Source organism: Cygnus olor, chromosome 8 (assembly GCF_009769625.2).
Source record: "Cygnus olor isolate bCygOlo1 chromosome 8, bCygOlo1.pri.v2, whole genome shotgun sequence".
NCBI lineage: Eukaryota > Metazoa > Chordata > Aves > Anseriformes > Anatidae > Cygnus > Cygnus olor.
The window spans coordinates 26652830-26669502 of NC_049176.1; the positions used below are offsets into that span (position 1 = coordinate 26652830).

Below are 16673 nucleotides of genomic sequence, written 5' to 3' on the forward strand. Positions count from 1 at the left end.
ATACTGATTTTATTGAACTGTCACTGACTCTAAAACATTTTTTCTTGCGTTCAGAACTGGCAGTTCTGACTTTGTCTTGTAGGCTTGGTTGTGTACGTTTTCTCAGTAGGTTATGTACATTGAAGTTCGTCTGCATTGTTTTTGCCTGCTTGATTGGTTTCCTGTGAGCCTTCTAGCACTCCCTGCCCTCACAGAATATGATCGCTTGTAGTAGCTTAGGGTCATCAAACTCAGACTTTGTTCTTTTCCAGGTCATAGATGAAGACTGAATAAAAAGTGTCAGCACTGACTTTTTGTACTGGAAAGGGACCACCTAGCCCTGTGCTTTGCTCCTTATTCTTTTAAGCCATTTTGGATCTGGAAGAGAATACTTTCCCCAATCCTGTGTCAGTTCAGTCTTTTTAGTCCCACCTCCTGTGTGTGGGATATAGTTAGATTTTTCAAAAAGCCTTTGGCAATGTATGCAGGGTTCCTTTATCCATCTGCTTATTGACACTTCACAGACTCCTTCCCACAGGTTAGCGAGGCAGTATTTTCCCCCTGCAGTGATGCCGACTGTTTTACAGAAGTTTGTGTCTGGGAGCAGCCAGCACCAGGAGTTTCCTGAGGGCACAGCGTGGTAAGAAGGTGACTGAGGAGGTGACCTCACTAGCAAGGGATCTGTCCCTTGTATCGAGGTGAGGTGAGCAGGGCAGGCCTGGCTGGAGCAGTAGCCAGGACCAGACACATCCCTGTGACTGCCAGACAAGTCCAGTGTGGTGACAGGCCCAAGGGCAAGCTGAGAAGTCAAGTGAGCAAGTCAGGGGTAGGTCTGGAGACAGTAACCAGTCAGTCACAGCCTGGTTATCCCCACCTGGCAAGCCCAAGGTCAAATCAGGAGGTAAATCTGCAAGTGACGGCCTGGATCAACATGGATTGGCCTGGTGCAGGGTAAGAGCCTCAGCTTAATGGCAGCTCCCAAGGGAAGGAGAAACAGAGAAGCAGCCCCCTCAGAGCTCAGAGAGCTCTCCTGAGGGCCACCAGTTGTATAGGCTTGGTCCTGAGCATCCAGGCCACTGGGTAAGTGGGCGCTTAGGGCTGTGATGCTGTGTTTATCTCTTGGCTTAGTGGTCTTATCTTTTTTTTTATGGACCTTTTTCTTGCCCAAGTGGAAGTCAGGCTTGCTAGTCTGTAGTTTTTGGGTTCACCCCTAGAGCCCTATGTTAGCTTGGAGTTGCATCTCCAGTCTGCCAGTCCTCTGACAGAGTGCCTTGGCCAGCAGTCCTGCAATTTCACATGAGAATTCCTTCAGGGCTCTTGTTGTCCAATACTGTAGACTTACCAAATACTAGACAAGTTAAATGAGAGCATATAATTATTTAAAATCTAGTTTGTCTGATATTGAACATGTTTCCCAAGCATCTTCATCTCTGAAGACTGACACAGAACTGTTCAGCTTTCCTGCTGTAAGAGGATGTTCCCAAGTGTCCTTCTTACATTTTTCTCATTGAATAACCATGCTATTTAACTTCATATGGCATAATTTTTTGGATAGTCTGTTTTGGTCATGGGAAGCCTTCTTAAGATGGCAGAACTAATGTATAATGAAGATTTGTTATGCTCTTGCACCAGGATTGGTGTAATGAAGGCTGTTAAAGCTAGATCTTTTTCAGAAAGTACTTCAAAGGGCAAAATCCTATGAGAGGCTCTAATGAAGTACCTCTCTGAAGGAACTTCACTTACAAAGATCTTCTAGGGTCTGAGAAGTGACTGCTAAGCCTCTGAGTCAGAAATTTGGGCCAAAACTTTGAAACTTCAGGATTTGTTCCTTTTTTCAATATGGTGGCCCTAAGCTATTGATGGGGTCTGAGAAAACTGCAGTTGGTGTGGTTTTGGTTGTGCTTAAGTTCTGCCATAACTGTTCTTATCCCTCATAGAGAAGAGGCAAATAAATGTAATTTACTTCTCTAAGCAAATTAACTGAATGGTTAGAATCTGTTTACTGAAATGCTTTCCCAGTAACAAATCAAAGGACAATTTTTAGTTCCTAACACACTGGAAGCTGTACAGTATTGCAGCACCTTAAACTGTATATGTTTGTACATGACAGCTCCATTAGGCATTTAAAGAAAACATGTTTAAAATAACATTTTTCTGATTGCTCTCAATATTTTGGTGATCCATGCTTTGCTTGTCTTTGTTTCAGGCTGTTGCCTACATCAGAACCGTAAGTTAAAATAATCCTTCAAGTGCTTATTACAGCTTTTGAGGGTGCACTTTTAAGACTTAACCCTTAAGACTTAAAATTCTTCAAGAGTTTGCCAAACCCAGCCAAGATAAGTCTGGAGATTGTGAAACTACTGGTAAAGGGAAAGGAGCTGAAAGATCCTCTAGGGAAACTGTTGCAAGCTTTTCTTTACTCCAGAGCTTGAAATTCCTCATCCTGCATCTTCCTTTGCTTGGCTGCACTCATTAATTTCAAAGCAGTGGCTGAATGCACCACCAAGTGGTTGGTGGTATCTTGGATTACTTCTGTTTGACACACCAGGAATAGCTTCAGGCAGTTAATGTGTGTTTCTGTTGTGTTTTCCCTGCTGTGGGAGACACGTTGCCAAACCACTTGGCAGCCAGCTCTGACAGAATTAATTCCTGAAGAAACCAGCAGCCTAGGCAACCTGAAGCGATTGTCTCTTGCAGGCTTATGATATTATATTTTTTGCCAAATCACTACTGTCTGTACTAAGTTTATAGCTATAAGCTTCACTTATCCTTGGCAAAAGTGAACCTTCTTTTCCCTTCCCACTCTAGCAAGAACTGATCTTTGAAGTGTTCCCTAACACCTGCTGTCCTTGGAGCTGCTGGACAGTCACAAAAAATATATATATCTTTGAGCAACTCTTACAAGTTACGTATTTTTTAAACTTTTTATCTGTAATATTAGTTGTTTCTTGGTTATCCTCTTTTTTTTCCCCGGTAGTTAAGATCAAGTAATGTAGTATCTCTTTTGGTTTGTGGTCTTAGGTGCTCTTTCTACCTTTCTGGAAAAGCTGACCTCAGGGAGGAAAAGCGAAAGATGTCTTTTCCTGACTCAAGTCATGAGCCCATGGAACAGGGAAGGGAACACTACCAAAAAGGTAGCAGTGTGCGGAATTTGCCAGAAGGTTTTGCAGCTTCTGAAACACAAAACAGATGCTAGAAATCACTAGTGAGCAGAGCACTGAACAGCTTACCCTTCAGAGCTATGTACGTGCACTTAGGACATCTTTACCTCCAAACTGAGTGGAAGGGGGAAGTGCTAAGCAGGTAGCACTTGGACTGAACTGTGATGCTGTTGTGTTTGGTCAATACCTTTTGTTTTAAAATCTTAGGGTTCTTTTTTGTCATTGCTCAAAGTTTATTTTGCAAGTGGTATGGCTTCTTTCAGTATCAAATAGAATTACAGCATCCATTCCAAAGCCTTATCTTCTGTTAGCTTCATATAATATTTGATTAAAACTGAGGCAGGCCAAGTATAGGTGTCATTCAGGGTACTTCATTAACACCTGTAGAACCACAGTGACCTAATGCTCTAGCCAGGCTTTGCTCAGCTGTGCAGATCTTTGTGAGAGCGTTTTGGCTTTCCAAAATAGCAAGTCTTTTATTCCTGTTTGCCCGTTTTTCCAGTCTTCTGTTAATATTTGTCGGTTGCTTCTCAAGCACTATGTATGGTACATCACTGCAGCAATGGTATTAGGAACATTTGTTTCACTCAGATCCAGATGACTCATGAGCTTCCTTTTAATCTTTCGGTGGATGTACTGCAACTGTTTAGCCAATATTTAAATTGTTCCTAGCTGTTGTTGGTGTGGACAGACTAGTTCTAAGGACTAAAAATAGCTGCAGGTGTCTGCTGAGCCTCCACTGCAAGAAATGTTGACCCACAAAGGAGCTCTCCGGACAGCACAGAGGGAGCCCTGGGGAGCCTGCAGATGGTGAAGCCTCTCTGCTCAATAAAGCCTCTGGCAGTGCAGGTGTGGCAGCGCTGCACGTGTGCACGTGGTGCTCAGTGTAACAGCACCAGCAATGCTTGTGGCACGGCTGTGTCGTTGCTGTATGTAGAAAAAACTTGGGAGAGCTTTGTTTGGTCTGGGGATCGTCTGTCAAACTTACAGTTGCTCATGTTGTGTAAATGGCACCAGGATTATTTCTAGGCCTTCACAGCTGCTTTTTTGCTAGGTCTGAGGGTGGGTGGGGAATTGTTAATGCTAGTGAGGCCACAGCTGTGGACAAGAGCAACTTTTAAGTTTTCTTGTTTAATGTCTGTGCTGCCAGAAGCCTGATCTTGAAGACTCATCCTGAGACCTGTGGGCTGTTATGTGGACTGCTGTGTAGACTTTAAACACCTACTGTTTAAAGTGAAGATGGCAAAATGTTTTTAGCAAGAGCTTTACATTACTACTAGATGGAGTAATTGCTGGAGAAGGCAGGGGAACTGCTGAAGGGTTGTCTTTATTTTCAGGGAAGGGTGATCATTAAAATGATGGCTATTTTGGTATTTTGTTTGATAACTATCTTAACCATAAAAAAAAAATGCACCTCTGTCTTAGGATGTTTCAGTGTTCAGAAATGTAGAAGGCATTTTAAATTCCCCTGAATTAATTCAATAAATTAAAAAAAAATCTCACTCCCAAACTTTAACCCCAAATCAACCTTTTAGAAATTAATAATACACTCTAAGAGGTCTGATTGCTTCAGCACATTGAGAACAATCTGGTATTGACATACTATGTTTGAAAACTAAGTACAACCTGATTCTTAATTGCTGATTGCTTTAGGAAGTGATATCTAGGATGTCTGTATTTGGTTTTGTGGTGCCAATTTCCATTTTTTGGGTAAGATCTCTTCACATTGCTGCTGCATAACAAGCATTTTTAGGGATGTGTAACCTATCATAAATCTTTGACTTGTAATAGGAAATATTGGAGAGTTTTCCCCAGAACTGTTTTTTCTTACCTTTGCTGTCATAGCTCGTAAGGCATCTTGCACAATAATAATGCCAAGGCATTGTTGCTGCACAGTGCTCAGCTGTATCGCTTAATGTCATCTGCCTCTGCATGGAGGAGAACTACAACTGAAGTAATGGATGCCTGAATAGAAGAAAAAAAAGTAATATGTACCTGATTTAGTCAGCTTTAGAACAGCTGACTCTGCTTAACATTTGGATAGCAGATAAGCAACTTTTGTCCTGTGCTGCAGACTGTTATTTGAAAGAAATCTTAAAATAGGGCTAATACTAACAGAATGAAAAAGCACAGATACCTATTTCTGAAGAGCCTCCCAGTATGTGTTACTTCCTCGCATGGAATCAATCAGCTTTGGAGATCGTTCTTGGTTTGGCTGCTTGCCTCAGCCCAGTGTAGTGCATTGCTTCTGTTTTGTCCTTGGAGTCAAGATGTTTCAAATGAAAAAATGAGGCCAGAACCATGTGAGATCCCTGATTGTAAGAACGTCATCAAATGCCATATTAATCAGAATGTTGCCAGCCTCTATGCTCTGTTCGAGCCAAAAAATATACTTAATATGTTCATATAAAACTCTAGTTTTTTTATCACTAGAATTCTTACCATAGAACTGAAGATATTAATCTCTATCCTTTTTCTATGTTAAAACTGTAAATATACTGGGGTAGTAATATAAGGATTCTTGAGCCTCAAACTGTGATCAAAGCACCACTGTTTAATTTCTTAAGTCTTTGGCTTGGTCTGTAGAACGAGAGACAGGTACACTGAAAGCACTGAGTAGCCCAAGAGTATAGTGAATGACAGGTGGTCTGTGTTGCAGTTGGCCCTTTATTTCAGCATGAAATTTTTTTATTAGGAAAAGACTTGAAAAGAAGGATTGGAAATAAGGAGACTACTAAAGACATTGCTGTATGTACATACACTTTCTCACTGAGTGACTATGGAAGCAGTATAAAGTAACTTCTCTCCTGCGGATGTAATATCCTGGTAAAATCTGCAGATACTGCCACATGTTTGGCCTCCTGAATATTCTCTTTCTGCCTGTTTGATGCCTTAATGCGTAAGTTAATTGTTAGTTTTACAAAGATCGTAGAAGAAGGTGGTAAAGTTGCCATCCTTGAAGGTATTTGAGATGCATGGATGTGGCACTTAGGGACATGGTTTAGCAGTGAACTTGTAGTACTGGGAGGATGGTTGGACTTGATGATCTTGAAGGTCTTTTCCAACCTAAATGATTTTGTGATTCTGCCACCTTAATTCAAGATTCTTCGTATTAACCAAGAAGCACAGCAATGATCACAGTACTCCACCCCGATCTACAGAGCTGCTAGTAGAACTGAATGTGGCTTTCACATTTATCCCATTTTTTAATGGACATGTCAGCCTTGGAGAAAAGCCTGTTACAAACAAGTACTTTGCTTAAAGTCCTATGATAAGCTTTTCTTGCAATAAATGTGGTATTTCAGGTTGAAAATGCAGCTTTAATAGTCATGTTAGAGAAAAAAGGAGTTTGCATCAACTGCCTGGAGCTCTGGAATTCCACTTTGTGTTTGCATGTGATATTTAGCAACTCTCTCAAAATTGGTCAGAATTCCCCAATTTTTGTAATTCCTTAGCAGAAAGTTAAAGCAAAAAACCTAAAGACTATTTTTTTCAGTAGCTTGCATTAATTTTCTTGTTGAAATACCTTGATTTTTTGTCTATTTGGGAAGACCATTGTTAATTTTCCCAGCTTTTGCACAGATAGTAATGTTGTGTGAAGGCTGTGCATCCTTCAGACTGTACTTTTAATTGGGAAGCACAGTGCCTGTATTCCTAAATTTGGTTTATCTGGAATATGCACTGCTTTGGAGTAGTTTGATTCACTGGCACCAGTTACTGCGTTAAGTTTTCTGATTTTCATAAACATAGTTGAAATCAAGCTGAGGGATACTATGCATAGGTTACGTGAAATATCACAAAGGGCCTGATGTTCAACTGCTGTGTAATGTCATCGGCCCTTCTGAGGGCAAAGAAATAATGCAGTATATGCGAACTAAGTATTGAGCTCTAAATTTCTATGTACAGTAAAAATATACAGCCATTCCCTCACCTGTGTACATGTAAACTCTGGGCATCATCCTGACCACTACTTCAATGGCTATCCCAGCATGTTTGTACACCTAATTTCTTTGTTTTCTCTCTTAGCGTTGGAGCGCTTGTGGGCCTGTCAATAGCAGCAGTGGTCCTGTTTGCTTTTATCATCACTGTGTGTGTTCTCTGTTACTTGTTTATCAGCACAAAGCCTCGCAGCAAGCTGGATACAGGCTTACACTTACAGATGGCAGGTAAGGCTGGATATTGACAGAATAATGCTTTTCCTCTGGAGGAGATAACATTCCGTCAAAAACACCTGTGGAGAATCCAACCATACATTTTCTTTCTGATGGTGGCCTTAGGATGTAGTCAATTTATTTTGCTATATTACCTTCTAAATGAAATCTGTAATGAACTCAAATGAAAATATTTAGCACAAGCTTAATATATTTAATTAGTAGGAAGAATGTAAAATTTCACAATCCTTATTAAGGATGCAACAAGTCCCATCATCAGCAAGAGGCTGAATGAGTTAGTTGTTCTGGATTTCCTGTCCAAGTACACAAACATATGGTAGTGATTTCATTCTAGGGGTAAGAATCTCAAAAGTTTTAAATGCACTTCCTTGTCAGGGAGGAATCATTCTTTTTCATGCCTTACATTTGTGCCCAGAAAGTGGATGAGCAGACACCTACAGGAACAATGCATGTCACCTACTGGTGCAGGAGAACCTGTGGCTACTTCAGCCAGCGTTTGTGGCTTAGACTTTAATGGTGACTAAAAGCTTTGGGTTTCACAATTCTTTCCAAAGATGACATTCTTGATGGTCAGTTGTATTAACACTTATTTTTAATTAAAAGAATTAGAACATTTATGCAGGTTAGCCAGTACATTATCCACTGACTACAAAGGTCACCTTGTTGGGTATTAGTTAGAAATTAATGTTCTCAGTTAAATACAAATCTGAGAGAACCGAGGAAGCATTGGCATAAGCTGACATTGCCTTAGTAGCATACATGCATGTTATCAGATCAGTGGCAGAAAGAGAAGCTTCTGCTCTAAGAGTACAGGTGTTTGATCACAGAGCTGGAGTAGAAGCAGGCATGGCTAGACTTATGTAAGACTTATTTTCACATAGAAGTGAGAAACCTACACATGTGAAATCTGGTTGCAAGTTCTGATGGCAGGATGTGGTGTGATAAGTTTCAGCTTTTGTTGTGGACTTTCTTAATGTTTAAATTTGGCTTTAGTCAGTTCAACCAGTAAAGTTTTAGGAAATAAAGTGAATGTTTGTTCTCTTGTTGGATTTTATTTACTTAGGCCTTATAAGTAGAACAAGTTGAAAAAGGGAAATAATTCATGGAAAGAAGTCTCTTGCTTTCTCCCTTATCAACTCAAATTCAACCATTTTTTACTAGCTATTAAAGTGCTTCCATACCTGAGTGGCAATAGATGACCAATGAGCTATTGTAATTATAGCCTATCAGACAGTAATAAGCATCCAGATGAGTGTCTAACTCAGCCTACTTCATGCCAAACTTCCTACATCTTGTTTTGTTTTCCAGAGAATGCAGTTTATAGGGCTCTCAGGAAATGCAAAGCCTCCTTTGGAGCTACCTAAGCTGAGCAAGCTGTCAAAGCAAAAGTCACACATTCAGCAAACTGCTACTAATCTGCAAATTGAAAACTTGACACCTGTCCTGGAGATAGACAGTGGAAACAGCACCTGCTACCTAGAGAAGCCTAAATAAACACTTGAGTGGGATGAACAAAATGCCCAGTGAACTCTTATAAGATGGCTATATTTTAATTATAAACTGGCATTATGCTTTTGAATGTTTTGCTGTTTAACTTTTTCCCTCAGGTTTTTCTGCTGTGTTATTAGCTCTTGGTCTATTTTATTGCCAGGGCAGCAGTGTTTCTCATGCTTTGTATTTCTGTGCCAGACTGTAGGGTTCACATAGGTATTCTCTTTCTCAGTTCCAGGTATTAGGATTCACGATGTTGAGAGATCTGTGTTTTCTTAACCATCTCCCATGTTGTTTTGAGCTTTATTCAGACTGCAATGCTTTGCATTTAAGCGCTGGTTTGACTTTTTCCTTGTCCTGTTTTCACTTTTATTATATTGCTGCTTTGACTGCTCTGAATGGCAATTATGTCACACTGAAGTTCTGATAGCTTTAGCTGTTGATGAGGTAGACTGCCAGAAATTGAAAGCCCATTGCTTTGCCAAGGTTGAGAGATCTTTGAAAAAGCTGAAGGATTTCATTGACAAGCCTGAGTGCTTATCTTCATCATGCCTGGGTTTCTTTTGCATGGAAGTTATGCAAGACCAGAGTCTCTTATGAGTTGGCTGGTTGGCTGCTTTCAGTCCTAAGGAACAATAAAAGCAGCCTCTCTTCTGCTCTTTCTATAGGTAATAAAAATGAAAGCTATTTTTAGGAGCTTCAGAAGCTTTTAGGCCTCAGGATGATGGGTTTTACCTGTGAGCTTAGTTTAGCCCTGCTTTTTCAGAACTAGAGTAGTCTTGCCTTTGGATGAAGGCTGTCTCACATCAGATGGCGTACAGTGTCAGTACCCCTGCAGCATTCAGTGCATGCTCATTTATGAAAGCAGTACTTATATGCATTTTCACTCAAAATATATCATCTCAGATGGAGTTTTGTATTTCATTAAACGTACGATTGATTATTGTATGCCTTTCTTCCCTCATACAGTAGTCAAAAAGTTGGTTATTGCGTGGCTCATCAAAGACTTCTTAAAAATAGAAAGTAGAACTGTTGAATTTTTACATAAGTAATTTAAAGTTTGTTAGTAAATATAACAATAAGATAGATGTGCAACTTTTATTAAAATTTCAGATTCTGCAAAAGGCTTATCAGCTGGAATTTGCCTGTTTAGCTTTGAGCAATGGTCTTCAATGTTTTTTCTAGTGCAATGGGCACTTCTATGTATTACTACTTGTAACTATTAGAATAATAATCCTACTTGTTTTACTAAATGCTTTTGTTTTTCAGACAGTGAGGCTAGAGGGAGTTCTATATGTTAAAAAAAAATACAAGTACTGGATGGATGCTACCAGTGCTGTATGGAAACAGGTATGGTAACAACACTTTTCCACCATTCTCTGTTGTATCTTTATATCCTTTGCTCTGTTCAGTACATAGTGATGCAGATAGGAAAAGTGTTCTTCAAAGTGGTATGATTCTTTATATGGGATTTTAGCTTTGCAAAAAGCACTAACAGAAAAGGCTGGGGGACCTTGAGTCACACTTGCGGACCTTATAACCATCTCTACATGACATACACGCGTACTCCTTTGTGAAGATACACAAGAGATGACTACATTGTCGTGAACAGAGAAATTTTGATTTACTTGTACATGAGTACTTCATGGTTGTAGGCTAGAGAACATTACATTCCCCCGATGGTGTCTTTGTCCTTTCCCTGGTGCAGTCCGAGCTGCACTAGACCTTACTAAGGATGCAGCCATTGTAAGTTATTCAAAAGAAATTCTTCTGTAATGAACTGGTAGAAAGGCTTCTGTATGGCAAAGGGTAAGAGCAGTGAAGTATCTGGTAGTTTAGTCATATTCTGTTTTTTGGTGATGCTGCCTATGAGTGCTGAGTCAAGTCTGATAGAGAAATGAACAGGGTTATCATGCAAAAAATGAGGCTTCATATGCTAACTTGATTTTTATGCTGAAATCATGTTTAAAGGTCAAACTGCCTATGGCACAGACCATGCAAAATAGTATTTAAAATGTACTCCAGTACAGAAGAATTGTACTTCAGACTTGAGAGGAATTAATGAATAATGCAGAAGACTTCAGATGGCACAAAACATTATTTCCCTTTCTGCAGGGGGGTGAAAGCTTGTGGCTAAACATCACAGAATGTGAGGAATCCATGCCATAGATTGGTATTGTCTGTCCCAGAAATAAATTGGTCCTGTTTGTTCAGAAGTTGTTCTTGGATCAGTAGGAAAGTAAATGTGTCAGTTTCCTGCTTTGTGTATTTTCTCCTCTATCCTTAAAAAAAGGCCATCCTGTCTATCATAAGTGCAAAGGCACTTATGGAGGATTTCTCAAAGGATTTCTCAACACTCTTACCAGCAGAACAAGTAGGTTTAGATTGCTTGTCCTGCTATTTTTACCTTATTTTTTAAGGGTAACAAAACTCATTTTGAAACCTCCAATCCCCTCTACATACTTTTCCTGCTGTGGCAAAGGAAATGCATTGTGGGAGAAAAATGCCATAGGAAGACTTAAAAGGCTCCCACAGCCCTCTGTAGTAAGAAAATCCAAAAATGTCTGAGGCAGGCACTGAGTACTTAGATGAGACCACAGTTCAGGTCTGTGAATTGCTTTCTGTAAGGCCAGGAGCCTCTTATTTCATTGTGCCTCAGTTTGCCTGCTTTCTTCCATGCTATAGAGACTGTTTATGGAAGTGCTCTGAAATGTAGCCTGCTAAACACTATTGCTTACAGGAACAGAGCAACAGGCGAGAATTGAAAGGCCAGCTGCAAAGGACTTCATTGTATGGTTTGAGTGCATGCATTATATCAATACCAAAAACCTTAGCAGCTTTTTTTGTGCATGAATTATCCAATTCTTCTTTGTTGGCAAAATGAGGCTGGCTTTATCAAGAGACCTCTTTGTGCTAAAACAAGGAAAAACGCGCTCAGCTTTTTTGCTTCCAGATCTAGAATACATCAGCTGGGAACTTTCTGTGAAAATTAAAAGGGAGGCAAGGATATTTTCTGAGCTTTAACTGATAATCAGGTGAAGTTTTGGTGGAAAATTCCATGTCTCTATTTGCTTTTGTCTTCTGCTTTTGATGTCCACTTGTTGCAGATTTCATGCCCTCACCTATTATGAGGAGCCACTTCACTGTGCAGTCTGCATCCACCAGTAGCTGCAAACCTTCAACTGCTGCGAGAAAACGCCACATGGCAGTTAAATTTAACATCCATTCTTCTGCCAAATTCAAGACTTTAAATTGGTAACAGGACCCCTACACCATGGCTATGTATGTAGTTCACCATACAGATCAAGCTTGTCTGCATGTTCTTTTCCATCAAAGGGACAAACATGTCTTTGCTTTAATAAGGGAAAGGGGAGGAGCTGGAGGTGTTAATTCAAGCCTGTAGTGCCAACAGGTCAAATGATTAAGTTATACATGAGAAACATCTGACATGAAGACAAATCATAAGCCAGTTTATCTCTTTGTCAAGGTAATTTTGTCTGTCAGTTAAGTGGGAACAAGTGGCTCTGACTACAAGTATATATGGAAAAATTAGCCCAAAATTTTCAGTGGCTCATTCACAGACATTTTTGGAGGGAAGGATGTCTCAGTACTATTCCAGTTGAATATTAACAGCTTGGCTCCAGGAATAAAGAGCATTTGTATAAAATTTATGGATGATGCCACACTGGGAGAGGCTGCAAGACTTTGGGGGATAAAACTGCCTTTCAGAATTATCTTAGTGCCCTGAAGAAAAGCTCTGAAATTAAAAAGGTGAAATGCAATAAAGATGAAAGCCAAGTACTGTAGTTATTTTAGGATTTGGTTTTTCTTTTTCACCTGAGGGAGAATAACTGGTTAAGTAATGTGGGGGGAAAAATTATCTTGAATTTACAGTTCGTAATAAACAGTATTGATGATCTGTGCCCATCTTTTGTCTGACATACTAAGGAGGGGAGCTGTATTCAGGATGTAAGGTGGTATTTATTCCAGTTAATGCTGGCAGTACCTGTGATACAGCAATGCTCTTTAGGTGTTAATAAACCAGAGAAGAGACAGAAATGAGAAAATGATAAAGGTTTTAGAAAGGCAGATCAAGCTTAAGCTGGCTTAAGTCTAGAAAAGAAAAGATGGTAATAATGGTAACTGATAAGTAAAGCAGAGGACTGATTATTTTGTCTGTGGCAGGCAAGGTAAGTAATGAGTTGGATTCTACATTGAAGTAGATCCAGATTTAGTAATAGAAAATCTTCCAAACTATAAAGGTACCAGAAATACTAGACCAGGCAATGAAGCAGCAGATGGGACTTCCTTCAAAAGGGATCTTGAAGAACAGGCTAGACTCACACTTTTCAAAGGTGAAATAGGTGAAGCATCTTCACAGCCTTGATGTGTGTGGGAGGCTGTCTTAGCCCCAGGCATCTCTAAGGTGACACCAGTAGACCCTGGCTCTTGCTAGACTGCATCCAGGTCTGGGAAGGAAATGTCTGTCCATCTGCTCTGAGTAGAAACAGACTTGTGTGCTGTCAGAGTATGTGTGGGTCTGCTTGCTAGTCTGGAGAAAGTGATGGCCATAATAGGAACATCTGAGGTACCTTCTGATCTGATATTTAATTGGAAATGCTGTATTTAGAGATGGCAATGCCAGGGGGAGGGTACAAATCTAAGTCTACATCTGTCATGTGCATTTTGATTTAAGTCAGAATGTGTAATCAGCCCTGGGGCCTGAAGCAAAAGAAAATCTAGGATCTACAAAAAGTATCACTCAGATAAGCAGGACTCTTCCCAGTGAACCAGTATTGAACTGTTCTTGCTTGGCTAGGATGCTCTTTGCTGCTAGTAACCATCTGCCTTGAAAACCAAGATTTCACACTTCGGAACTTCTGTCAGTAGCTGAATTAGCTGAGATTTTCTGGCCAGACTTCAGTGCATACCTATTATTTTTGCCTACCTAGACAAACATCAGCTTCTAAACCCAGCTGTGCCAACAGCTGTTGTGCTTCACTTCAGAAGCAATCCCTTTTTAATGAGCAGTAGAATCATTTCGTTGTGTAGAAATTCTGTATATGTAGTTTTGAATATTTTTTTATCCTTCAGGTTTAAAGATACACATTGTCTACCTTAAAAAAAAGGGCAGTTTAATGTAAATATTAGTAGTGCATTTTCCAAGAGTACTGCATAGAAATGTTAGATGAAAGACTGCCTTGTCTGTTAGGCCTTTTTTTCTTGCTCTAGCACCATTGTGTTTTAAGTTTTTATCACATCCATGATGAAATCCCCAATTACAAAGCAGAGGAGCAATAGCAGATCTACCTATCCACTTATGTTCCTAGAGGAGGCACTTAGTGTTCATAGCTGTAGTGATGCCCTTTAGAGGTATAATATTTCACATGGTAAAGGTTAGGAATATGGTGAGATGCTTGGAATAAGTAATCCCAGTGAAATGCATTGAGCTGTGTGGTTTGTTCTGGATTTGTTTGTAGGATCTCCTTAGCTGTGCTGTGTAGCAGAAGGAAATCTTCCCCTGTGCAGTCTGATTCTCAACTGTGCTTGTTATTTTGCAGGTACAGAGCTGCATTTTTCACAAGGTCCCCACCAAAATAAGCTGTTGGCAGAACCAACTGGATTCAAGAGATTTCCTCTGCCACAAGGGTGGACTGTGATCCACAAGAACCTAACCAACTCTGAGTTGTTTCCTGGTTCCTACAACCACAGTTGATAACCAGAGACCAACCTGAAGCTGTGCTGGGATATGTATTTGTGTATGGCTACTGTAATGAGAAGTATATTTTGATTTGCACATGCCAGCTATGGCTGCTAGTCATTTTCATGCAAGTTATGTTGTCTTATCCTGTGCAATTCCAATGTGATAACAGTTATTAGGCAGAGCATAATTTGGTACACCATGTTGACCAAGCTTTGTTTTAAGCTGTTCCTGTGTGCCATTTTAATGTGGTGTCCTCACATCATTAATATGATCGACTTAACCAAATGTGATGGCTTGGTGCACAAAAATATGTGAGTGCAGTACCTCAATAAAATCAGGCATTTGCTTGTGTTGCATTTTTCTTAATTTATCATTTTTCCCCAACTTTCTTTCCTCAGAAAGTTATCATGGATCTTAAAATTATTTTGATGGGAAAATTTCCCTACCAAATGAAGTTAGTCAAAAAGTGCCAGTCAAAGAGCAGAAGGAAAAATTACGATTTTTGCCAGTTTATTTTAGTTTTGCCATCTGGTTTCCTTTGAGGATTCCAGCCTTGAGATTTACATAGAAATGAGAAATGTATTTTTCATTTTTTCATTTTAAAACACCAATAAAAGATTCTTTTAGAACAAAGAGGATTCAAGTTTTTTAAACTTCATACAAACTTGAACTGGTGAACCAGTAGTCTTCTAATTCTTAAATTGTGAAGTAATAAGATATTTTGTGTTGCAGATCAAAATATTTATCTTTTTGTCTCCAGGGCAATTTCTAAATCTTTGATTTCTCATACGATCATCCCTCAGATGCTCAGCTTTTTATTCATTTTGGGTGTTTTAAGATACCAAAGTAACAAATTGTAAAACCAGAAGGCCCAAAAAAACCCAACCTTCTAGTGTTTTTCTTACTTCTAATGCCTGTTTTTTTCTGGTCTTGTCTTAGGAAAATCAATGTATTAGCTAGTTAGTTTGTAATTAAGGGTTTCTGAATACCACAAAAAATACCTCCCACCCTGGTTTCATTAGGTGATTCAGTGTGTTGCCCATAACTGCTTTCAAACATGTGCAATCACAACAAAGGTGTCCCTGTGCTTAACAGACATAAGGCTTAATGTACTTGTTAGGCATAGCCCTGTTCTTTTTGCCCTGGGAGCATTTCAAGGAGCATTTTAAGCTTGTTGTTTAAATGACTGTAGCAAACTCAAGGCTATTCTGTTACCATAACACATCAATGCTAATAAAAAGAACTTGCAAGAGTTGCTGTGAGCACTTTTTTCCCCTAAAAGTGAAGGAATTTTGCTAATCATAAGGCCAAAATAAAAATGGGAGGATGACTTGATATGCAATAATATGCAATAGGCCTCAGTGACTGTGGGGAATAGAAATTCTGCATCATCTCCCTGTGTACTTACCCAATATCAGCAGAACAGCACAGGCAGCAGCCTCTGATTGATCTCCTTGGGACGAGGCAGACTGGGTGCTACTGGTAGTTCTGGGACTGGCTACATCTTTCTTTGAAGTACATCTTTCTTTGAAGTCACACTGGTAGGAATAGCTTACTCCAAAGTGGTCTACCCTTGTCATCCCTGACATTCTCTAGATATTTCAGTATTAAAAATTGACTGTTCACTTGTAATATTGGTCTAAGTAGAAAAGACAATGGTTCTACAATATCAGTCAAGTTTGTAACAACTTTCATAATTAATCACCTTATTTAGGTATAATTCATGAAAACTTTGGCCTTTGCAATTTCTAAATTATGAGACTAAAAACAAAGTCACAGGTTTATTGAATGAGAGTAATGTCAGTTTTAATTGTTTTCCTAACATGGCAAGTGTTCAAGATTCCCGAGATGACTCAGTCCTTCAAGTTACGGTGCACGTGAGGCAGGAAAAGCATAAAGATTCAGCTTCTTCCTAGGATAGAAATGAGAAGCTTTTAAGTCTTCATCTATAAGCCTGAAGCTTAAAGAAATCTTCTCTCTCAATTGCGGGTAAGGAATTTAATATTTTGTCAAATAAATTCAGAAGTGATTATAGCTCTAAGGTTGGAGGAATGCTGACGTAGTAGGTATACGTGGAAGATGTACTTGTCCTTTTCATAGCTTTTTGTTTAGTTTAAAATATTAGGGAAAAACATAAGTAGAAAATATAAGTAGACTTCAAATGTT

At 39.5% G+C, this 16673-nt stretch overlaps 1 protein-coding gene across 2 annotated transcripts in view; it reads left to right on the plus strand.

The window, feature by feature from the left end:
- Positions 1–15902, plus strand: part of SHISAL2A (shisa like 2A) — a 31218-nt gene extending 15316 nt beyond the window's left edge. For both annotated transcript variants that reach the window (XM_040565088.1, XM_040565087.1), the window contains 3 exons: positions 7167–7306; positions 10073–10153; positions 14365–15902. In XM_040565088.1, the coding sequence (XP_040421022.1) occupies positions 7167–7306; positions 10073–10104 (172 nt within the window). In that variant the 3' untranslated portion in view covers positions 10105–10153; positions 14365–15902. The remainder of the gene's footprint in view (positions 1–7166; positions 7307–10072; positions 10154–14364) is intronic.
- The last annotated feature ends 771 nt before the right edge of the window (positions 15903–16673 follow it).